Source organism: Callorhinus ursinus, unplaced genomic scaffold, assembly GCF_003265705.2.
Source record: "Callorhinus ursinus isolate GAN/ISIS: 27379988/994484 unplaced genomic scaffold, GSC_fseal_2.0 scaffold3, whole genome shotgun sequence".
NCBI classification, from domain to species: domain Eukaryota; kingdom Metazoa; phylum Chordata; class Mammalia; order Carnivora; family Otariidae; genus Callorhinus; species Callorhinus ursinus.
In genome coordinates, this window is record NW_027397065.1 from 65,876,075 (window position 1) to 65,901,063 (window position 24,989).

Consider the following 24,989-nt stretch of genomic DNA (forward strand, 5'->3'; position numbering starts at 1 on the left):
TTATCCAACCTCTATCACATCACATTATTAAAGTGAAGAGGTAATTACCAGGGCACGAATTTAAGTTAGATTTCCCGTTATTATTCTGCCCCTTCACCCCTTTTTAAAGATCTAGTTTGGGTGTTTGAAGCATTAGACACAAAAGAATTTATAATAAACCTCTTACGTGTGGGAAATAGAAGAAAAGGTCGCTAGCTGGGAGCACTGAAATTTCTTTTTTATTTGAGTGGTATGTGATGGAGAGTCACCAACTGCTACCCTTGAATTCAGGTTAATTTTGGCCTGTCCTTTAACATTCTTCCTTCCTTTTGTTGTCCAGTCGTACAGAGAAACTGAGTTCAGTGAGACCAATGAGGTAATTCGGCTGTTGTTCAGTCCCAGTCCCTGAATTTCCCTGGTGTGTCCTCTGTTCAACGCCCTTGCTAATGTGCATAAGAGCATTTGCTTCAGTAAGTGCAGGGTATTACTGGAAGAATGCCCCCAAGACGACTCACCGTGGTTGTTTGTGGGGCGGGAAACTTGGCAGCTTGGGGGACAGGGGTCAGCGAGGATCGTTCTACTGCATACACGTTTATACACGCTGATTTTTGAACGAGGCACATGATTCACCTATTCAAAAAATTTTGAGCATTTTTAAATAAAAATAAGTGAGTAAAAGCTTCCCTTGCTGATTAAAAAGTATCTTCAAATATGATAAAAAGCACAAAATGAAAAGCGAGGGGAGGAATGTGTCATTTACTTCATTTTATAGCCATTGGCAGCTTTTTTTTAAGCGTTGTGTCACCTCTACCAGGTAGAGAGGATTTAGGTGAACAAACAGGTCTTAAATCATGAAGCCATGCAATTACTATCAGCTAAATCTAAATGTAGTCTATTGTATGTAGTAGACAAAACTCACAGGTCTCTGCCATGAGCGGAAGTAGGTGAGAATTTTTTTGTATCTTCAGGGCCCTGGTTCTGGGCCCACCCAGGGCTTCACTCAGCTCGCGAGGCCACGGCCCCGTGGTGGAACACCTGGGCAGTGACAGTCTGTGTCTGGCTGCTCCACATAGGTCAGTAAGTTCCCAGCAGGGTGAGAATCAGTGACAGGTCTTCCCCCAGATCATTTGTCTTCTTCACCCCTGCATCCTCCTCTCCGCCAAGCCTGGCAATAATGAACCTCAAGACCATGGCGTCTGTGTCACAGACTGCACTGAGACATGTCTTTTATTCTTTCCTAAATTTTTGACCACCCCTGAAGATGAGGACGGTTTGGGGAAAGTATCCCCTATACCAAGCCTCTTTTTTCCCCTTACAGCAAAGCTTTCTGTAGTACAGGGCATGGTCACATTACACTTTGGGTTCCATGTGTCTGGTCAAGTTTCTGTAAAGAAGGTCATACACATTTACCTCTCTGTGTTTCTCAGTCAATATTAGAACTTTTTTTTTTTTTTTAATGCAAGACCATTTGGGACTTTCTCTAAACAGGTGATTAAAGAAGAAAAGCTACAGGAAAACAGTCAAGAAGTTGGCACCTACATGCTGCAGAAGTTTGCTGAGCTGCGGGATGAGTTTGAGATTGTCGGAGATGTCCGAGGCAAAGGCCTCATGATAGGAATAGAAATGGTGAAGGATAAGGTAGGTTCTGATCTGCTGCGCTCTCTGTGACTTCTTGGGATCGGGAAGAATTAAAGGAGGAAGCATGAGCTACAAGGTCACTTCATTCATCCTCAGGGAGAGAACACACCAAGCTCAGCCAAGATAAGCAGGGAGTGCCAAACACTAGCAGGTCATCAAGAGTTCTGGAGAAGTGAGGGAGGGCATTTGGAACAGGGAGCTGATATTTTTCCTGCACTCAAGGCGAAGAACATTGGTGATGACTGAATATTTAGAATTAGACATATGGGGAGAGGAGGAAGTTATCTGGAGAGCGGCAGGCAGCCCAGAGAGCTCGTGGAAGTAAGGGAGACGGACCAGGGGAGCGTTGTGATGATGGTTTGGGGTGAGGACATTAAGGATCTATAGGATTTTGAGTTTGTTTGTGAATATTTTTCCATCTCCCAAGTAACCAGGCAGGGTGTGGCTTTCCGATAACATTTCCCACTGTGGCCTCAAACTCAATATGACAACAATTGAACTTGGCGTTTTCCCCCAAACCAGTTATTCCTCCTAGTTCACTGTTTCTGTTTCTCACCCTCCACTGTTCTCCCAATTACCCAGCCTCCAGACCAGAAAATAGCCCGTAACTCCTTCTCTCCCTTGTTTCTAGTGCCAAGTCCAGTTGATCCTTTCTTTGCCACATCTCTCCAATCCTTCCCTGTGTCTCCACGGCTGCCCGTGCAGCCCATGTCCCTCTCCTCCATAAAAGCAAAGCCTAGACCCGCTGAGAGGAGCAACAGGGGGAGAATCTTGGCCGCAGGGTGAAAAGTCAGACTAACCCCTTCACCCGAACCCTTGTTCAACTTTCTCTTCAGTGGTTTCTTGCTATTTGGTCTTAACACAGCGTCCTAGCTTAGGAGGGTTGATGCTCAATTATTTTAGGACTCAGACCAGACCATGGATATAAGACTCTTCTGTTAATGCCACACAGCAGAGTCAATACAAAGCTGGAATGTTTAAACAAGATTTTAAAGCTAAGGGAAGACAAGAGCAAAATAAGAGTAACATGAGACTAGGCCCCTCTGGCTCACAAGCCACAAATACTTACCCTCAGCGTTCCCCCAAAGATATCTACACTTCAAGGTCCAGACTCCACAGAGGAAAACCCAGTGAGAGAGGTGTGGCTCTTCTCTTTCCCGCTGTTCCAAACCCAGCTGCCGCCTGCTTACGGACACATGAACAAATTGTTCATCAGGACTTCATCCGTCACCCTTAGACATCAGCATCCTCCCACATGGCCACTGATACAGTACAAGCTAAATTATGGTACATCCATCCCACAACTGACATAGTTATATGTTTGATAAGAAAGGTGTGCAAACCGTGTGATGGAAAAAAATAAAACAGGCTATCAAGTAGTATCTGTTGAACGAGTTCTGCCATTTGGTAGTGTTAAACATGGGCTCTGAAGGCAGACCACCCAGCTTTACATCCCAGCTCACCGATTCCTTAGTTCCAGTCAAAGTCCACTCAAGGCCATTCACTTCCCTACATCCACTGCCACTCAAACTTTTCCCCAACCATGGACCACAGTACTCTCCTGTCTGCATCTACCCGTGGAAATCCTAGCCCTTTTCCAGATCCAACTCACACCTCCTCCCTAAAGCTTGTTTGCTTCTCCCCTACACAGGGGCTCCAGGCCTTAGAGAATCCCTCTAGCACCCACTCCCTAAAAAGCTCCTTTGAACAGATCTTTCAAAACCATGTATTTGTTGATCCGGTTTTCATGTAGAAGTATCTTACTTTCCTAAATAAGTTATACAGTTTTGAGGCCAGGAATCATGCAGATGGTGAGTACTTTAAAAGTGTGTGTTGACTGAGTTCAGGTCCCTGCAACAATTCAGACCATGTTCACATAATTACAACAGCTCAGAACTTGGCTATAACACTGTCCACCATAACCCAGAATTGAAACTCTCTTTTTGCTGTTGGTGAGGACATATATTGGTACAGTCCTTTAGACAGCAATTTGCCTGTATCATCAACATCTTAAATGTATGCATTTTGACCTAGCAATTCAACTTCTAGAAATATGCCTGAAACAAATACTCATAGAAGTTTGAAAGATATAGATGAGCAGAGATATTTGTGGCATTGTTTATAATCATAAAAAAATTGGAAACAACATAAATGTCCAACAAAGATGATTAAACAAATTACCAACAAACTCTGAAATATCAGGTAACCTTTAAGAAGATGAGGTCCCAATACAATGACATGGAAAGATGTCCAAAATATATTGTAAATTGTTAAAAGCATTGGAATTGGAAATTCCAATGTAAATTGTGAAAAGCATAAAAATTGGAAAGCCTCACAAAGCATGACTCATTTTTCTGAATATGCATATAGATGTATTTGCACACATAGAAAAAGTGTCTGGTTCACAGGAAATTATCAACAGGAGGTGAACCTAGGAGTAAGACTGGGGGAGAGGAAACTTTCCATTTTACTTTATGCACCTCCATTTCAGTTTAAGGCTTTTTTCTCAATAATCATGGATTACTTTTATTTAAATGCAGATTTACAGCGGGGGGGGGGGGGGCAAAAAAAAGGTAAACCTGAAGAGACATGAACACCCACCAAGAGGTCGGTTGGGAACATGCCCACTCGATTATCAAGCAGCTGGGACACAGGCTTGAGCACAGGGCCTGGGCAGCGGTCCCCGGGGGCTGTGTCTCAGAGTTTTCAGCCCTGCTTTTCTCTGTGAAATGCATACAAGATGTTCAATTAGTCACAGCAGTTGAGGCCAGGGGATGATAAAATGGGCAAAGGAACAGGAATGGTGCTGGCCCAGTCCAGAGTGAGGCCAAACTCCACCTGTCCAGACCCTAACTGTCCAGCAAGGCCCCACCAACTCAACTTGCCCCGGGAAGACCTTTCCAGAGGGCGCTGAGTGCCCCCTGACGTCTCACTATTCCCACCCCGTATTTGACCACTTTACAGCTCTCACAGGTTACCTCAAGTATTTTGTCATATTTTAGTCTTCTCCGTCTACTAGATGAGAACGTCAGGGGCAAGCAGGAATGCATGATGACATTTTAGGATCAGTGACAAGATCCTGGTCTGGTCCCCCATACCAAGTCCTCATTATCTAACAGTCTAAAAGTCTGAATATCATTTTCTTTATCTTGAAGCTTTAAGACAGACAAAAATGCGAACATCTCCGGGAGGTCCAGTCTTCCTCTGTGCTGGGACCCTGAGACTGAAGCAGGAAGGAAGGGTTGGGTGCGAGGGGGCGGGGGATGGGTATTGAAGCCTAGCGGGAGGGTGGGTAGGAAGCCCTGAGAAGAACAAAGCTGGGACCCCTGGAGGGAGCTTCCTGTGCCTCACAAGGATGGCAGGGGCCGGCCCAGGAGCCAGGATCATGCCTTATGCATGTGAAACCAGAGAGCCAGACCCATGCTGATGCTCACCACAGCCGTGCCACAGAAGAGAGATGGCGCTCAAGACAGGATCACAGCAATAACTCCCACACGGGTACCTGCCAGGCATCTTACCAATCCAGATGCCCCAGCCTGCCCCCGGTCTTCTCATTCCATAGGCCAAGCCTGAGTCCCAAATGTCTGTAGTCTGGAAATGCCTCCAGGTCATGCAGACACACAGTCAGACTCGAAATGACTTAAGTCAGAGGGAGGCGTCTGTACGCGGTCTCGGAAGACAGGAGACACACAGAAAGGGCGCCGGCCCCCAGCCCAGTGCCACCAAAGGGGTAGGGGCATGTCTGGACCCCCCAGGGAGAGACCAAACTCAGATGCCTGATACCCCGAAACAGCCTCAGCCTCCCCCCCACCCACCCCCACCCCGGCCAAGTGCTTACCTTTCCTAACCCTGGAGTATTAAGTCTTGGGGGAGAAAGAGCAAATTCCCCAAGCGAGGGAGATGAGGACAGTAGGCGCCACCCCAGCTGCCCGGGCCCTGCTGTGGCCCAGGGAAAGCCTGGATCATTCGTGCCTTTGTGTAACTTTGGAGCCATTTCCTGGACTTTGAAATGAGCCCTTTACATGAGCAAAACAAAGTAAATAGTTGAGAATAACCACATCAATAAAGCCGACTCCAAATTTGGCTCGGAAAGAACCAAATTGCCAGGACAGCCATTAGCAGAGCCAAGATTCACTGGCTATCTGCATTCAACTTCATTTTTTTCTTCAGGAATTTGGGATGAATTGGGATAAAAACAAATACTTTTAATAACACCACCCCCCCAAAAAATTCCATCCACCAACTAACAGATTTATTTTTCTAATAGCTGTATTCAATTACAGTGAGGAGAGAGATTGAGAGGGAGAGAAGGGCATTGATGGCTCGAGTTGCTTTTTTTTTTTTCCTCTCTTGGAAATAACGTCCCTAACAATTCGAACCCAAATAGAAAATATATTTTTTAAATGTATTTGCAGGTGAGCAGCCAGCCTCTTCCCCAGGAAGAAGTCAATGAAATCCATGAGGACTGCAAGAGCATGGGGCTTCTAATTGGCAGAGGCGGTATTTTTGCTCAGGTAAGAGAAAGGCCGGTCTTTCCCTATCCCTTTAGGTGGGCGTCTCCCTGATGTCCCAGAGCTGGTGTCTTTTTTTTCCTGACCCAGCCCCACTTCCTCTAGGCGTAACGCTCAGGTCTTTTCATGAAAAAGGTGACGTGAGGCCTGACGGCCACCAGGGGGCGCTGCGTGCCAATGGTTTCGTTACCGCCGCTCTAGGAGGGCCGTCTAACAAGGCATAATAAGAGATGTGCACACCTACCAGAGGATTTACGGTAGAGGTCACAGTAGAGTCGTCACAATCAGGCAAGGACTAATTTCTCTCATGTATGAATTAGTTCTAACCCCGTGAAAGCAATTCTAGTCGGGAGAAACCTAACAGTGCTGGCAGGCCCAGGGGACCCTGCAGGAGGGGCGGGAGACCGCCCTGGCTGGGTCCCTAATGAGAACTCAGCATCAGCCACTCCCAGGGCCCTTCACCTGTGCAGAGTCCGGGTCCGCCGGCTCCTTTCTGGAAAGGCCAGGAATAGCCCGAGGCAGGGGTGGTCCTGGCGCGGCCCTGCGCTGTGGGCCCTGCGCTGTGGGCCCATGCGGCAGCTGCTAGGAGAGCCCTCTCCCCAGATCTCTCACACCAGCAGGACCCTCGCCCTAAGCGGCTCCAGGGCAGGCATGGAAGACTTAGTGTAGCTCCTGCTCCTCCCCGGATTTGTCCTTGCCCTTTGTCATCTTTCTTTCCCCTTTGAAATAGCCGTCCTTCTTCCCGGTTTCCTGGCTCCATTCCTGCCCTGCGTTCCAGTTGAGGGAACACTCTGGCCTCCTACTTCTCAGAGAACACAGAAGCTCTTAAATAAGATCGCTGCGTAAACTCATCTGCCCCACATCCGTTACTTTCTTACTTTCCTGAAGATTCGCTTTGGGAAGTGTCTCTCCTATTCAGATGTAGATCCTGGACCTGTGCCCTTGACTCTTGACACTCTCCAGCTTTGTTCAAGGGGACATCACTGTGTTCTCTTCTATCTGTAACTTTGCCTCAACTTCCCCTCACCCTGTTAAGAAATAGGCTCACAGCTCTCCCAGCCCAAATCAAACCACCTTAAACAAAACCAGAATGAGCACTTTTGCTGGCACATTCTCTCTGAGTTTTTTCTAGTCCCGGTCACAGGTATTTTTCTGTACAAATTAATGATTAAAAATCCTGTAACTTATCAAAACATGAAACAGTTGTTTACTTGCTTAGTTATTTCTTAGTTATCTGGAAAACATGTAGGTACTAAGCAGCTGTTGCTATGCCAGAACTAACGTTACAATGATAACTAAGATCCAGTCCCTCCCTTCCCAGAGCTGGCAGGAAAGACAGTCGTAATAGCAAATGAGGGGCGCCTGGGTGGCTCAGTCGTTAAGCGTCTGCCTTCAGCTCAGGTCATGATCCCAGGGTCCTGGGACCGAGTCCCATGTCGGGGCTCCCTGCTCCGCAGGAAGCCTGCTTCTCCCTCTCCCACTCCCCCTGCTTGTGTTCCCTCTCTCCCTGTGTCTCTCTGTCAAAGACATAAATAAAATCTTAAAAAAAAAACCCAGCAAATTAGAATACAATGTAGCAAGCTCGTCTACAGCTATAAAAAGGGGTATCACAGGAAGAAAGAGAAGGGACTCCTAGCCCAGACTTCCTAGCCGGACTGAGCCTTACACAATGAGGTAAACACTCAAAGCTTGCGCAGAAACATGGCAGACTGCAAAGAGCTACAAGCTCACCCGTGTGGCTGAAGCATAAGGCTTGGGGCAGTGAGTGGTAATAATACAAACCCTTAATGCTTGTCAGGCATTTTGCATTGACTCATTTGATGCTCTCAACAAGCCTATGAAATAGATACTATTATTGTTCTAATTTTACAGATGAAGAAAAAGAGGCACAGAGAGGTTAAGTAAATTCCCCAAGTCACACAGCTAGTCAGTGGCAGAACCAGGACCCAAGCTCAGGCAGTCTGATTTCTGAGTCTGTCCTCTGGGGAGAGTAAACCTGAGGGGCCAAGACTGGGGGCAGTGAACGGGAGGGGGGTGGCCGATGGTGCTGTTTGAACTCTCTCCGCAGTAGCGGGATTAAGGGCACATTCAGAGAACGATTCCAGAAGGGTGAAGTGCACAGACTAGGATACGAAGCATGAGGGAGAGTCGGGGATCAAGCCTCATGTCTAACTCGGTTGAGAGATGGCAAGGATGAGCGCCGCTGTGAACATGCGCCGTCTGAGGGGTTTATGGACATCTGTTTCTGCAGACAAGTCGGTAGCTCAGAGGAGAGAACTGGGGCCAAGTCACGATTTTTGGAGTCGTCAGCCTCCCAGCGGTGAGAGGAGGACGTCTCTGGGGAAGGGAGTCTCCACGGGGAACGCAGCCCGCGAGAGCAGGCCACACACCTGTGCCGCAGCCGCCTTTACCGGTGGGAGGCAAGGCGCCCAGACGGAGGACACACAAGGGCCCAGGGTGCGAGGAGAGTTAGCAAGCCCCGGGGGCACGAGGGGGGCGAAGTTCAAGGGGAGGGAGGGACCCAGGCGCCCCAGGCGGCGTCCCAGCCCGGACGGTGAGGGCTGAAAAATGCCCCCCACCGGGCTCCACACCGAGCAGCTCCCTGGCTGAGGCCAGAGAGGCGCCGGAGGGCTGCTGGAGGCCGAGGCCTCCCGGGCTGCGGTGGGTCGGGGTATGGAGAGACCCGACGTGGGCAGAGTGAACAGTAAAGGCCAAGCACCAACCCCTCTTTTGAGTCAGTTTGGGTAAAAGGAGACAATCGCGTTTGTATAGTGGCTGGAAGGGGGGCGTGGGGGGCGTGGGGCCGACAGCTTCTTATTTGGCGTGGTTTGGATTTAGATTGGCAGAGGTTTAAGTCAGCTTGTTCACGGGGGGGGGGGGGGGGGGGGGGGGTCCGAGAAGCTGGGGACGCCCGAGAGGAGGGGATGCTTCCCGGAGGCAACGGGAGGCGCGGCTCCAGGGCCCAGGGCTCGGACTTCCATAGGATAGACGCCTGGTCCTCCTCAGCTTCAGGCGGGGATGTAAGACTGGAGGTGGGAGCACACGAGTTTCTAGAAAGATCTTGCCTGACAGCTTCCGAGCCGCCCGGGGCAAGGTCGTCTGTGGCACAGAGGGAGAGGCGTGGGAGCTGGGGGAGCAAACTGAGAGGGAGGGTAAAGGTTTCCAACCGGGAAGGAGGAGGACAAGAGAAACTTAGGACCAGCTGAAGTTGGAGCGGCTGAAACAGCAGTGGTGTCCGTCTGTCCGTCCGCCCGGCGGCGGGACGTTCTCGGACCCTTCCCGCCGGCCACGGTGGGGTGGGCGGGGCGCTTCAGCCCCGGCGCGGACCCGGCAGGCGCCTGCTACGTGCATGCGGCGGCGGCGGGTGCGGGGCGCGCGAAATGAGGGCCCGCTGGGAAAGTCGTGCGCACTGGCAACCGGACGCGGCTGGCCGGGCGGGAGTGGGAGGAAGACGCGGAGCGGGGCCGCAGTCCGGAAGCCCATGGGGGATTGAGGAGACTGAAGTTTTAGTGAAAAGGGCAGATGTAGTGGGAATCCGAAATTGGATTGTTCCTGGTGAAGAAGAGGCTCTTGGCGCTGGCCTTCGTGCGGGGGAGGGGGGGGCGGGGGTGGATGCAGAGGAGCAGAGATGAAGGTTCTGGGAGTCTTGGCAATCAGGAAGCCAGTTTGTAGGGTTGCAAACCCGGACATGGAGGCCACCCTCGGTAACCGCAGAAATGAGGTGTAGATAGGTGCCCGAGACCTCAGTGAAGGTGGTGGAAGGACCAGGAGGTGAGCAGATGGCAAAAAAAAAAAAAAAAAAGGAAGAGACGCAGAACCAGGTGGTACCAGAATTGTTAGGAGACTAGAAGGTGAATGGCCTGGGTACAGCACTGGGGAGGGAGGAGACCAACCCAGGAGGGAAATAGAAGACATGTCATAAAAATAAGGTTTATGAGCCTTAGCTTAGTGCATTTTCTCAAAGTTATATTTGATTCTATGATGATCCGTTGCTCTATTTTCCTTTGTCTCCTCAGACATTCCGCATCGCGCCCTCAATGTGCATCACTAAACCAGATGTTCATTTTGCAGTGGAAGTATTTCGGTCTGCCTTAATCCAACATATGGAGAGAAGAGCTAAATAAATTTTTAAAAAATAAAAAAACAACAAGCTTCAAGAACTTCCCACTTATGTTCAAGGGTTAACTTGAGGAATTCAATTAGATAATTGGTAAAAGTTGTATAGGACATGGTTGACTGCCTATCAGCCAAATGTGTTACCAAAGCCCCCATTATCTTGAGAACGCCATCCTTCAGGAAAGGATCTTTACCTAGCTCAGAGAATAAATCCTAATTATTCTAGGTTAGTTACGGTCATTTAGTTCCCCCTGTCAGTGATTGGTTTATGCATGACACGTGACCAATTTTGGGACAACGAATCCTGAAGGAAAATATTTTGGTGGAGGTGCCTTCAGGTTTCTTTATTCAAGAAATTTCTTTAATAAAGAAGGTTTCTTTATTCTTCATTCTTCATCACCAGAAGACATGTCTTCTTGCACTGATCATCGTAGGTCGTGCTCAAATCATGTCAGCCATTTTGAGGCTATGAAGACAAAGCTTCTTTGCTGGGGTTGGAAGGTAGAAGGAAGCTGAGTCCTTAGTAACGTCAATGAGCCTGTGAGATAACCAATCCTAGACTCTTACCTTGGAGCTTCTTGTTACATGAGATAATAAATTCTGTGTCTTGCACAGCCTTTTGGATTTAAGCTTATTATCTATTATTGCAGCCATAAATATCCTAAGAAATGAGGCAGAAAATACCCCAGGTAGATAACTGTCCCCTACTTTTTTAACTCCCTTACAGTAATCTGTCAGAGCTTTCTACTCGATTTCCACTTCCCTCACCCCACCCTGAACTAAACCCTCATTACTCCTATTGCAATAGCCTCCAAGAACAGAATTTTTCAAACCTTAGTCATTGGAATGCACATTCCTAGTGTTTTTTTCCCCATATGTGTATACCACCCGTCTTAGAATTGACTTGATATTTTTCCTTAATTTAACTTGTTTTACTTAGAGTTATTTGACAGTAACCTTTCTATAATAGTAATAAATGGGAAATCAGTACTTCTTGTCATACTGGAAAGTAATCATCCAAATAAAATGAACACAAAGCAATGTAATTCAGCTCTAGCAAGACGCAATTGCTTGCCGATGTTCCCAATCTGAGGCTTGTTCAAAAGGGAGCCTAGAGAGTATTTGAAGGGTGTCAAAAACTACTAGCAAACTGATACCCACTCCTTAACACAAACAGAAGAGGGTCCACAGAATTGAAAGGGAAACAACTCTCTCAGCATGCAGTTAGATGTTTATTTGAGCTGTGTCCTATCCGGTGCCATGTTCTTGTGGCCTACCCCCTGGGGTGTCTGTTCCACTAATGCATCCTACACCTCACTGCCAAATTTGTCTCCCGTGGGCATTGACTTAAACATGGCATTCCCTTGTACGAAACCTTTCAGTTGCTCCCCATTGCACCCTGGATAAGATCAATACCCCTTTAACAAGGAGCTCAATGCCCTCCAGTATCCAGTTGCCAAACAGAGTGAACACTTCAGAAATGCTCTGTTTTGACAAGTGGAAAGATCACTGAATTGAGAGCCAAGTGATCTGAATTCTAAGCTCAGTTCTTCCACCGCTTATTTGCTCTAGTTGACCTTGAGTAAGCCTTCTAAGCAATTTTTAAACCTCATTTTGTTCCCAGTCTTATGGATACTTGCCCTTCCTACCTCCTGAGCTGTATTGGGAGTCAGGTAAGCTAAGGAATGTAAAAGCACTTTGAACTATGCAAATAGAAATTCTTCCCTTCAAGCTGCATTTCTCTTCTTCCTTTACTAGAAAACTTCCCAGGAGCAGTTTTTGTACTTCAGTGATCCTTCCTTGCCTCCAGTCCACGTCTCAACAACTAGGATCTCACTCCTGCCTCTCATTCCTTGGAAACTGCCTTCTCAAGAGGCCATCAGTGACTCCCTTATGGCCAATACTTAATGTTTCTTTCGAATGTTCTTCCTTTTTCTTTTTCTTTTATTTATTTACTTGAGAGAAAAAGAGAGAGAGTGAACAAGCAGGGGAAGCAGGCTCCCCGCTGAGCAGGAAGCCAGATGCAGGACTCCATCCCAGGACCCTGGGATCATGACCTGAGCTGAAGGCAGACGCTTAACCAATTAAGCCACCGGCGCTCCTGAATGTTTTTTCTCAACAACTGCTCCTTCTTTTCTTTTTTTTATTTTTAATTGTTATGTTAATTGCTCCTTCTTGAATACGATTTCCTTGGCTTCTACACTGTGGTCCTTCTATCTCCGATGGCTCTTCTCAGTCTCTTTCCCGGCAGCTCCTCAACTACAAGGTTCTGTCCTGGGCCACTGCTTCACCCACGCTGTCCTCCCCGCTCTGAGTAACCTCATCCGCTCCGGGAATTTCAGCTGTCCTGACTATGCTGATAACTTCCAAATAGTCCTCTTCGGTCTCACCCTTTTTTCTGAGCTCCAACCCCAAGATTCTAGCCATCTAGACACCTTCATCTGGATGTCACAAGGACACTTCATATTCAGCATATCTGACATAAAACGCACTGAATATCTCCCCTCCAAGGAACCCCTTCTGGATTAATGGTAACTTTTTGTCTCGGGCTCACAACTTAGGGCATTATTTTCCTCCGTTATATTTTTGCCTTTCATATGACTAATCTCATGGATACGTTCTCCAGCATAGTTTTTCTTAACCAATCCTAGATTGGTTATATGCCCATTTATTACTAAAACTGCCTTAATCTGGGCCATCATTCTCACTTCTAAACTATTTAAACTACCTCCTAACTGGTATTCTGGACTCTTTCCTAATCCATTCTCTACACTGATACCAGAGCCACCTACTTAAACAATAAATATCACATCTCTCATCTCCTGAAGCCTTTGAGGGTTCCCTATTGTCCATGGAAGAAGTCTAAACTCCCAACTATTAGGACATTCAAGAGCCTTCACAATTTGCTCCCATACCACCTTTTTGAGCTTTACGCTTGCTCTTCTTTCCATGCTACGCACATTGGCTCACTCTACCTGGAACGTTCTTCCTCTCCTCTTTGTCCGTGGAAATCATGGGGTTAGGGGGATTGGAAAAAGAAGCCAAGACTCGCTTCTTTGTTCTTCTTCAAAGCCTTCCCATTTTCAGTACTCCTTTTCTTTAAAAATAAAGTAAAAGGAAAGAACATTGAAAATAAAGTTTATGATAACTATTCAGGAATTTAGCAAAACATGAAGAGGAAACAATAAAACACAAATTTAAATAAAACCAAAAGCAAAACAAAATGTTTCCCTGCTCCAGCCCAGGTCCCTGCCAATGCCAGAACATAGTCTCCTGGAAGAAATGGGCTAAAGGGTTTTAGTTGTTCATATAAATTCATAGAACATATTCCTTGTGGCTTCCTGAGTCCTACAGGATCTTGTGTATGCCTAACTGTGCACTGTTATTCTCCCACCTCCAGGGGTCACTCTAGAGTAAAAGCCCGGAATGGAATTCTGCAGGGTAAGGGGGTCCTGGGCCTCATTTCCTGACTATGACAGTTGATGGCTCTATCTGAGTGCCTGTTGATCAAGAGAAACTGCTCCTCTTCCTTGAAGAGCATTTGGGGACTTAAGATGCATAAACCTTCAGAGGCATGGAGCAGAAAGAGCAAAAATTATGGCCTTCGAGCCTGGATGGTCATTCCCTTCTCTCACAAGTTTATAAACATGATGGATTCTTACTTCTTTCCATTTGGAGCCGTGGGCAGGAACTTCGCACCCCCATTTTCCCCTTCCATTTTCTGCTCTACCCACAGGAGGTGGGAGGTAAGCCAGCTTACATAAGGCAAGGAGCCCACATTCTTGCCAAGCTCTTTTTTATTTCCTTTCTTGTTAAAACGGTCTAAAGTGAAGATAATGAACACTCAGCTCAAGTAAACTTTTTTCCACACAAGGAACATATTGACAGTTCATCATGTGTTTAGAATATAACGGTAAAATATCGGTAGCTGTTTAAAAATTCTTGAAATGCCAATCCACTCAGAAGGGAGTAATTAAAATTAAAAAAAAAAAAAAGACCCCATCACATCAAGCTTTGGCTATGCCATTATTAACGATTATAAAGAAATGTAAAATAACACTTATAAAGAGCTACTACAGTAACAAATTATGCTTTTATTTGTTTTATAAAACTCCATTTTTTATATCAGTGTAGTTTTTGACTCCATAATTCAAGCTAACCTCAAAGGGTATCTCTAAACTATGGGAGGACTTAATTCTTCTACCTTTTAAATCCCACTTAAATCTTACCTTTCTTGTAAAGAACCACAAAAGAATAGTAGAAAAACATCACAACATTTGCCACTTGGTCATCAGAACGCCAATGGCAGAGCATCTTCAGCAAAGCTGGTAGAAGGCTGCTGGGCCCCACATCAGCCGATGGCTCTGGGTTCGTGAAAGCTGAAGGCTCCCTTCCAACTGGGCACAAGCCATAAAAATGTGTCATAGCTTTGCCCCATTAAAAATGGGTACAGTAGCATACAACTCCACAAAGTATCTCAACAAAAACAAAGGTCCCCCTAGTTTAGTAAGAGCGAAGACACAGAAGCAAAGATTTCTTTATACCAATCCAGAGGCAGGGAGTGTTTGGCAGAACGGAAAGTGTCATGCTAGCGTCCATGACGCAGAGCTGCCACACACAGGGATGTCGGGAACACAATCTAATTAAGAACTGGGCGGGGAGGGTCCTTGCAGACAGCAGCTACTGAAACACGAACCTTTAATTAGACGGAACAACACGATGCAAGGGAGTGAGCCTGCACACTCTCTCCACTTGATTGGTTTCCAGCAAATGCCCCTCTCTGTGCTGAAGCTTCCCCTGTCCAGAGAATAATAATAGAACCTCATGGAACCCGTATGAGGATTAAATAAGAAAATACACTGGCAGCTACTCAATTAACGTTAACTCTTTCCTTGGCGTCTCTTGCCTTCTGACACAGAACTGCCTTGGTCGGTGCTTGGTTCTCACTGCCTTAGGCTAATGTTTATTCCCGTGTATACAGCTCATCTCCCTAACCAGACCTGACGCTCCCTGGCAGGGTGACCTCATCTGCTCCGTCCCCAGAGTCCTGCCTAACACGGGGCACCTCACTGAAAGGCAAGAACCAGCTCTTCTTGGTGCTGCGGGCCTTTTATCCCTAGATGCTACAATGTCACCAACAGTTGAAGGCAACAATTAGCCCGTCTGAAATACACAATGAGCCCTCTGATACAGGCTTGTGTGTGTGTGTATGCGCGCGTGCGTGTGTGTGTGCGTGTGTGTGTGTGTGTGTGTTCAGAAACCTATATATTTAGAAATATATACAATATATATATTTAAACATGTGGAATATATAACTGAATCATATAACATATAGAAATAAGTATTTGGAAATGTTTGTGTAAGTGTAGAATTTCAGGTAACAAAAGTACCTAGGATTATCTTATTTGTTTGTTTGTTTTAGGAATTTATTTATTTAAGTGATCTCTACACCCAACATAGGGCTCCAGCTCAGAACCCTGAGATCAAGAGTCCCATGCTCTTCGGACTGAGCCAGCCAGGTGCCCTGGGATTATTTTAGAAAGTAAGGAAGCCGCCCTTGGATGCATTGTGAGAACACCATAGTACCCACGGGAGGAACTGAAAGGGCTCCCAGACACCTCTCCTGCCTTCTCCAAGGGGGTGTCCCAATTCTTAGTGCTCTCCTCAGGCCCCCAGTCCACATCGCTGGTGCGCTCACACCGGTCTCCCCCTCCCAGGACCTGTGCCCTCCCTCTTGTCCTTCCGCAGCGCTGCCCTCCCGACGCCCGCAGGCTCCCCCACCCACGGCTTCCTCATCCTTCACGAGCCCGCAGCCACGTTCAGGGGCATGTTGTCATTTCACAGAAACCGTTGTTCTCTCCCCCTCAATCACTCCATGTTCTCTCAGGATCTTGCTGCATAAATTGTTCATTCTCTGCTGGATTTTCCCCTTCTATGTTCTTCTTCCTTCTTTCCCTCAACCTATAAATGTGCTTTTCTCTCCTACAGAAAAAAAAAAAAAAAAGTCTTTAAGCACATCCCCTCTTCCTAAAGGTGACATTGCTGTGAAGAAATTGTGGGGTGCTGCTCCAACCTTTCCTCGGGGCCCTGCAAGCTGACTCCTGGAAACCGGTTCTTTTAAAAGTCACCAGTACCTAGAGGTGCCTGGGTGGCTCAGCCGGTTAAGTATCCGACTCTTGGCTTTGGCTCAGGTCATGATCTCAGGGTGGTGAGATGGAGCCCCACATCAGGCTCCATGGTCAGTGCAGAGTCTGCTTGAGATTCTCCCTCTCCCTCTGCCCCCCTCCAAACCCATGCTTGCTCTCTCATTCTCCCTCTCTCTCTCAAATAAATAAATAAATCTTTAAAAGTCACCTGTAACCCCTGTAATGGTTATTCTTACGTGGCTACTTGATGGGCCATGAGACTTTCCAGATATCTTATTAATTCTTATTTCTGGGTGTGTCTATCAGGGTGATTCCAAAAGAGATTAGCATTTGGATAGGTGGACTGTGAAAGCAGATGGACCTCCCCAGCCTGGGTGGGCATCATGCTGTTTGCCGGGGGTCCGACTAGAACAAAAAGGTGGAGGAAGATCGGATGTGCCCTATCTCTGTCTTACCACTAGAGCTGAGAAATCAATCTCCTCCTGCCCGGCATCCCTGGTTCTCAGGGCTTCAGACCCAGACTGGAATGTGCACCTTCAGCTCCTCTCCTGGGTTCTTGGGCCTTCAAACTACAGCCGGCTTCTCTGGGTTTTCAGCCTACAGATGACAGACTATGGGACTTCCCAACCTCCCTAATCATGTGATCCAATAACTTATAAGAAATCTCTTTCTAGATATAGATATATATCTCTCTATGTAGATATATATACATATAGAAAATCTACTTACATAGATACATATGTGTATCAGCCTATATAGATAATATACATCCATCTATATAGATAAATAGGTGGCTAACTAGCTAGCTAGCTAGACCCTATTGGTTCTTTTTTTAAAAATCTCTACACCCAGTGTAAGGCTCCAACTCACAACCTCAAGATCAAGAGTTGTATATTCTACCACCTGAGCCAGCCAGGGACCCCAATTCTATTGGTTCTGTTTCTCTGGAAAACCCTGACTAATACACCCCCTTAACTGCTAAATTTAACAGAATGTCTTCAGCCCTCACCTTACTTGGCATTTCCATGGCAGCTGAGACTGCTGGTCACCTTCTTCTTCTAGAAATTCTCTCCCTCTACTTTTTTTTCCTAATGGCTCCACACTCTTCCATCATCTTACCACCTCTTGAGTCTTTTGCATTCTTATGCATTGGTTTTTGTTTAGTTTGCTCCCAGATGCTGTTATACCACAGGGATTTTTACCTTAAGCTCTTTTTTCCCCTCTTCATCTGAGTGATTGCATCCGTGATCCATGATGTGAGGCTTTTTACTATCTAGATGCTGAGGATTCTCAAACATACCTCCACGGCAACCTCCCCATGGCTTAGAGACTCGTGCTGTCAGCAAGTCCTTGAACATTTCCCCTAAGTACCTCCTGCATTCTCTCCCTCCTCCCTGGAGCACAGGTTGATCCAGCTGCCTTCTTGCTGTAAGGGCCTGGTGCCGGTAATTCCCCACCCACCCCAGCCAGTCCAAACCAAACTTCTGACTCTGGCTCGCCTCCCTGCCATCCGTTTGTGCCGCCCCCGTAACTGCTGGTCACAGCTTCGTCACCTCCTCTAACTGCCCCAGCCCTGGCTCTCATGGCTAGTTGGGAGTGTTTCAGCGATGGCCCTTGGTACACTTTGGGCCTTCTTTGTCTTGGTAGTTGCCCTGTTCCCTTCCTTGTCGCATGGCCCACCCTGCCAGTCATCATCATCCTCACCCCTGCCAGAGTTTTCCAGTTATCTAACTCTTTCTCTGCTCTAGCTCAGAGCCTCAGTTTGCAGGCGTCATTGATTGCCACTTGAAGCAAATTTTTAAAAAGCAAAAGGTAGGAGGAGAGAATGAAATTATGCCAGAAATAAAATATTTTTAGGATTTTTTTTTCTTCCTGTGATGGTACTAGGGGTACATCAATGTAGTAAGTGAACTTTAGCAGACGTGTCATTAAAAACCACTCTTCCAGCGAGTTCCATTCGGCACCACCACCCACCAGGACCTGGCACTGGGACTTGATCCATGCTCCTCCAGGGGTCCTGAGCCCGTTCCACCAGCCTGAGTTAGAGGGCCCTCTTTATCCTTGCTAACAGCCCTGGAGTCAACTCCTAGACCCCTCCAGTAACACCCCTTCCTTCTTTTTAGCAATATTCTACCCTCCATCTTCTTTTTAGCAGGGAGCTTTTTCCCCTTCCCAGGAACATTGCCTTCCCCTATGTGTACACCTCTTTTTGTACTTCTTTAAGTAGAATCTTACACCCAGAATTAACTCCTCCCTTACTTGTCTAACTCATCCGGAAGGATTGTGGGGAGAGGTGGTGGGTTTGCATACAGGAAAGCAGGATGTATTTTTGCTCAATCCTTTTAGTGCAGCAAAGAAAGGGCAAAAAAAAAAAAACAGTTTAATTTCTGTATTACAGTTCTGGAGGTTCAGATTTTGCCACTCTTGAAAATACCTTTCAGAAATGCATGCTGTCTAGATGCACAACTTTAAAAGAATATATTTGAACGAGAAGGACAAAGCTGAAGGATTCACATTTCCTGTTTTCAAAACTGATTATGAAGCTACAGTAATCAGAACAGTGTGGTCCTAACATAAAGACACACTTTTAGACCAACAGAATAAAATAGAGAGCCCAGAAATAAACTGTCTCGTAAATGGTCAATTTTTTTTTAAAGATTTTATTTATTTGAGAGAGAGAGAGAATGAGAGAGAGAAAGCACGAGAGGGAAGAGGGTCAGAGGGAGAAGCAGACTCCCCGCTGAGCAGGAAGCCCGATGCGGGACTCGATCCCGGGACTCCAGGATCATGACCTGAGCCGAAGGCAGTCGCTTAACCAACTGAGCCACCCAGGCGCCCGTAAATGGTCAATTTTTGACAAGGGTGCCAAGACCATTCAATGGAGAAAGGATAGTTTCTCAACAAATGGTGCTAGGGAAACTGGATACCCATATGCAAAAGAAGGAAGCTGGACCCTTTCCTTACAACATATACAAAAATTAGCCCAAAATGGATTGAAGACTTAAATATTGAGCTAAAACTTTAAAAGTCTAGAAGAAACACATAAAAAAAAAACTTCATGCCATTGGATTTGGCAATGATTTCTTGGATAAGACAACAAAAGAAAAAATAGGTAAATCGGGCTTATTCTGAATTAAAAGTTTTGTGCATCAAAAGCACTGAGAGAGTGAAAGGACAGCCCAAAGAATGGGGTACTATGTTTGCAGATCATATGTCTGATAAGGACTAGGAATTGAGACTGTATCAAGAACTCCTACAACTCAACAAAACAGCCCAACTCAAAAATGGGCAAAGGAATTCTCTAGCCATTTCTTCAAAGATAATATACAAATGGCCAATAAGCACGTGAAAAAAATGTTCAACATCACTAGGCATTAGGGAAATGCAAAGCAAAACCACAGTGAGATACCATTTATACCTGTTAGGATGGCTATTACCCAAGCGCGTGCGCGCGCGCGCACACACACACACAGAGTAACAAGTATTGGGGAGGATATGTAGAAATTGGAAACCTTGTACATTGCTGGTGGGAATGTTTTCCATTATGGAAGCAGTGTGGTAGTGTGGTAGCTCCCCGCAAAAAGTGAAACACAAAATTACCATACGATCCACTTCTGGGTATACATCCAAAAGAATTAAAAGCAGGGATTCGAACAGATATTTGTATAACTGTGTTTATAGCAGCATAATTCAGAATACTCAAAAAGTGGAAATAACCAAGTGGTTTCTGGATGAATGGATAAACAAAATGTGGCCTATGCATAATGATGGAATAGTACTCAGTCTTCAAAAGGAAGGAAATCCTGTCACATGCTACTGCCTGGATGAACCTGGAAAATATGATGCTAAGTGAAATAAGGCAGCCACAAAAGGACAACTACTGTGCGGTTCTGCTTGTATGAGGAACCCCGACCAGGCACATTCATAGAGAGAGATAGTAGAATAGAGATTAGCAAGGGTGGGGGGAGGCAGGGATGGGAAATGATTGGTTAGCAGGTCCAGAGTTTCTGTGTGGGGTCATGAAAAATGGATAAATGGATAGTGGTGATGGTCGTGCAACACAGAATGTGCTTAACACCACTGACCTATACACTTGGAAATGGCTGATATGGTAAATTTTACAAGTTTAAACATTTTTGCAAAGAAGATACTCACGTGTAGGGAACACTTTCTCCAGCAAGCACAGACTGCAGGATTAATATAGAGCTTTGGATTACATAAAGCAGTGCAAGGACACAGGGAATCCCTTGCCTTAAAGCCAACAGGCCTCACTTCTCTGTATCTGGATGAGAAAAAAATGTTCACTGCAGCACCGAGAACTCATGTCTTCTCTTTGCGTCTGGGTTTCTCAATACCGGACCTTTGGTCTGCGGCGCCTCTTGGAACTTTCGTCTGTAAATACCAGCAGTGGTCACTGTCCACTGAGCGCCCTTACCAAAGTAGGGGACAGTCTGTTCCCTGCAGCAAGCGCTCTGATCTGTAAAACGAGCAGGTTGAACTAGATAGATGAAATCGAAGACCCATCTCAGTGCTAGCATTTTGCTGCTCCCTGAAACTTTAAAGAAGTAGGTACATCAAGAGGGCTTTGGTATAGTTTTTCCTGGAAACAGCTGAAGTGGATTTTTGAAGGGTCTGGGCTCGGTGACTTCGGGGCATGGTTGTTGCACACTCGCTCAGCCCTGAGTTCTAAGGTCTCCTGGAGAACAGGTGTGTTTCTAAATGGCTATCAGGATGCAAATGGTGCTAACGATGTGGGAAATTGGAAAGACCTGGGAATATATGGACTATGGAAGACTTTCTTTCCTTGAAGGGTCAGAAAATGCCTTAGGCTTCCCTTGACCGCTTGAATCCGTTCTGATTATGGTGTCTCTCGGCATTCTACCCGGCAATCTGCTCTTATGTCACATTGTTTTCCATCCTGTGATGAAGCTGATGGCTCATGAGGAAAGTGTCAGGCACAAATGATAAATGATTGAGAGATGGGAGGATTTTGCTTAATGAGATTACCGTGCGTTAAAAAAAATGACAAGCTTTAGATGTTAAGGCTTCCACAGGAGTAACAAATCAACCCCTAAAATTTCAAAATAGACTATTTAAAAATGTATAATGCTATTATCAGCCCCCCACCCCCAGCAAAGGGTGATAATGGGGAGAGGTCATTACTTCATCTTCTCAGGAGGTGAGACGGTGCTAATACTGACAATGATAAAGAATTAAACTGCATGTTAATTAAATTTTAAAGAAAATAAGACCTGGGTCTAACAGGCTGAAGTTTCCATTTGGAAATGGACTAGGGGAAATCCATGCTCCTCGGTGCACTCCGGGGGAAGGGGACGGGACCGGGAAGCGGGGTGAACAGTCACCTGTGTACCACGCACTCCGCTAGGCCATTCGTAGAAGAGATGCCATGATTTTAGCCACTAAACTAGGACATAGCAATCATCATTTCTATTTTACTCTGAAGTTAACAGGTTCAAAGCCTTGACATAATGTGACATGGTTAACAAACCTTGTAAAGTCTGCAGCTGAGAGATCTGAACCCATGTGGCTCTAACCTGAATACCTATGCCCTCTCCACTCCGATCCTCAGTGGAGGAAATAGCGATCCCCACCTTTTGGGTTTGAGGTGCCTCAAAAGCCTGCTCGCATACCTGCCTTTTCTCAAACTGTTGCCGTCTTGGATGATCTCCTCACTGTTATCCAGGACTTGAGGAGGGCAGGGTCTCTGGGCAGCAGGGCCAGGAGGGACACACACGGGAGGTACCAGGATTAGGGAGTGGACATGGATCCCAGGCCCACATCCAGCTGCCAAGGGGCCTGAGGTCAAGGTACCTCCAGAGAGTGGAAGGGAGAGCACCGAAGACGTGTGTCCCCAGCTGCACAACCTTCTCTCAGGCTGACCCGGATCGAAGAACATACTCAGTTCAGCTCCTTATTAGCTGAGCAGACGGGCTTGCCCACCTTGGGTGAGGGGATTTCTCCTCAAAACTCCTTGAGGGTGATTTGCCATCTTCCTCCACGCGACCTTTTCCAAAACACGATTCGTGTCTGGGGAGAAAGCAGAGGCGTGAAGTACTGTGTGATCACCCGCCCCTCTGCAAGAGACCCAGAGGGCACCTCCAGCCTCTTCGGCAAGGAAGCTTCCTGAGAAGTGAGATGCTCCACTTAACACAGACTGCTAAAAGCAGAACCACTGGGACTTCGAGAGAGATTTTCAACACTGGCTGATGCCGGCTTGCTTCTTGTTTGGGGAAGGTATCAAAAAAGACCAAAAATAAGCAGATCAAAGCCGGAAACGATTAAGATCTCTCTTCATCCATGCGAGAACTCTGGAATTACATTAAATGCCTAAATATTCAGGTGGTCTTGGGTGGGAGAGTGGTGTGAGGCCCTGTGAGGCTTCGGTGTGGCCATGTCGCCGGCAGCTCTGAGAACGTGCCACCCAGCCGGCTCCCAACCACAGGCCATCAGTAGCTGTCACAGAGGAACACGACATCACTCAAAACAACGTCAAAACAACGCTTTCACTTCGGTTCGTGTTTAAGACGTGTTGTGGACAGTTCTGTGCTTTGGCCTGGCCATACTACCCTCTCATGCACCGTGAAGAGAACAAGCAGATACGCTTTGGGGGGAAGGCAACCCGGCAGGTGGGTCAACGTTTTAAACGGGTAATCCCTTTGACTCCACATTCCCTCTTCCAGGAACTTACCCGAAGGGGAAAAACACAAACAGCATAAAGGTAAGTCTAAAGATATCCATTAGAGTGTCGCGGTGAGCAATTTTAGGACCTAAAGATCAGTTCTATCAACCACATATAGTCCTTTATCGTGCAGTCTTTAACATGATAATATATAATAGTTGACATAGGGCATGTGCCTAAGTGGAAAGGAAGTTATAAAACTGTATCAAGAGGACAAGTTCAGTTTTTACGTATCTTTATCTGCCTAGAAATAGTCTTGGGAGTATTCATTAAAATGTTGATACGTGTGGGATTCCAGGTGACGTCCATCTTCCTCTCAGTATTCTGGGGGATGTTTTGCGAACTGCATTTCCAAATCCTATGGTTAAAACAGGCAAGTTTCAAACACACACAAAATCACTTTTTGAAAAACTGTTGCTCCTTTCTGAAAAAATGAAGATTCAACTCCAAAACAGAAATACGACAACTTGTCCCTGGCAGTCTTGCCAGCAAGAGCACGACTCCTAAGACGTTCAAAGAGTACTTCCCAGCTGCTCAACTGGCAGGTTAGAACAAGCGTCACTTCGGGAATCAAGAATGATAAAATTAGTGCCAACAGAGGTGTCCTGAAAACAAGGTTGCTGGTCACGCAGAGCTTGAGCGCGAGACGACGGCTGGGACAGGTGTCTGCAGGTGGGGACCAGCCCGGGCCCCTGCGGTCACCCGGGGCTCCTCCCTGTGGCATCTCCCCGCGGCCACCCGCATCCTCCTCGGCATTTCTGACAGCGAATTCTCTTGGAAAGTCTGCTTCATAACATGCGGAGACTACGGTTACCTTTGGACTCACAAGAGTAGGAGTTCTTATTAAATTTGAATAAAAGTACCTGAAGAGATTACATAAACTATATACCATGTTATCCAAATGCTAAGAGATACCATGATCTTTTCATTTTTAGAAATCGTGAGCTTTCTCTAAGAGTGACATTCAAATGATCTGTAATGCAAAGGATCATTTGAGCCTTTTCTATTTTCAGAAGGCACTTTGTATCTGAAAGGACATTAATGATGTTGGGGCCCTGAGTAGCTTTAATGGCAAAGTAATTATGTGTACAAATGCAGTGAGCCTTCTAACATAAAATAAGATCACTGATCTGCGAAAGTTTCCATTTGTGAAACACCACCACATTGAAATAGCATATTTTCAGCTTCAGCCTATAAAAATTTTGTTCCAGTTAGGCAAGAATTTTAACATATACAATAGTACTTTTCTTTTTTAATACACTCTAGGATCAATATAATCATGGATTTCTCTCACGTCATCACTTCACTGTTTGGATTATTTCAGAAATCAAAGTAACAGTTGAAGCAAGAAAATTTCTAGCAGAAGAGATGATTGAAAATAAGTGAAAGCCAAGTCACTGAATGCCTACTGTGTGCAGGCACGGTGCTCACACCTGAAAACTTTAACCTTTACAGTTCTGCAAGGTTGGTCTCACCCCTATTTTACAGATTTTTTTTTTGTAAAGATTTTTATTTGAGAGAGAGCAAGCGAGCACGAGTGGGAGGGGGCTGGGAGAGGGGAAAAAGCAGGCTCCCCGCTGAGCAGGGAGCCGGACTCAGACCTCAATCCCTGGACCCCGGGATCATGACCTGAGCTGAAGGCAGACGCTTAACTGACTGAGCCACCCAAGCACCCCTATTTTAGATTAAGGAAAAAGAAAAGGCTTAAAAAGTTTGAATGACCTGCCCAAGTTCGTCTAGTTAATGCTGGTGCTGGAATTTCGTCTAGGATCTCTGAGTTCAGAGCCCACGTCCTTGGCACTGTTGAAGCCACACCTCTCATTCAGGTAACTGTGCGCATGCTGAATCAGTCAGGGCTTGAGTCTGTGACTGAAAGCAGAGAACAACAGAGGATTCGGT

General features: G+C 46.3%; 1 protein-coding gene and 1 long non-coding RNA gene across 3 annotated transcripts in view; one reads left to right on the top strand and one right to left on the bottom strand.

The window, feature by feature from the left end:
* The window catches only part of AGXT2 (alanine--glyoxylate aminotransferase 2), a 34,210-nt gene extending 22,944 nt beyond the window's left edge, over positions 1 to 11,266 (top strand). The window contains exons 12-14 of the mRNA XM_025866663.2: positions 1,468 to 1,617; positions 6,033 to 6,131; positions 10,145 to 11,266. Coding sequence (XP_025722448.1) covers positions 1,468 to 1,617; positions 6,033 to 6,131; positions 10,145 to 10,252 — 357 coding nt within the window. The 3' untranslated portion in view covers positions 10,253 to 11,266. The remainder of the gene's footprint in view (positions 1 to 1,467; positions 1,618 to 6,032; positions 6,132 to 10,144) is intronic.
* Positions 333 to 5,597, bottom strand: LOC141372403 (uncharacterized). 2 transcript variants are annotated; one of them, XR_012377625.1, is made up of 3 exons: positions 5,456 to 5,597; positions 2,687 to 2,799; positions 333 to 609 (listed from the first exon to the last, which is right to left on the bottom strand). It is a non-coding gene; the product is annotated as an uncharacterized lncRNA (long non-coding RNA). The 2 variants fall into 2 exon arrangements; XR_012377624.1 differs by lacking the exon at positions 5,456 to 5,597 and adding an exon at positions 4,219 to 4,341.
* Positions 11,267 to 24,989: the final 13,723 nt, after the last annotated feature.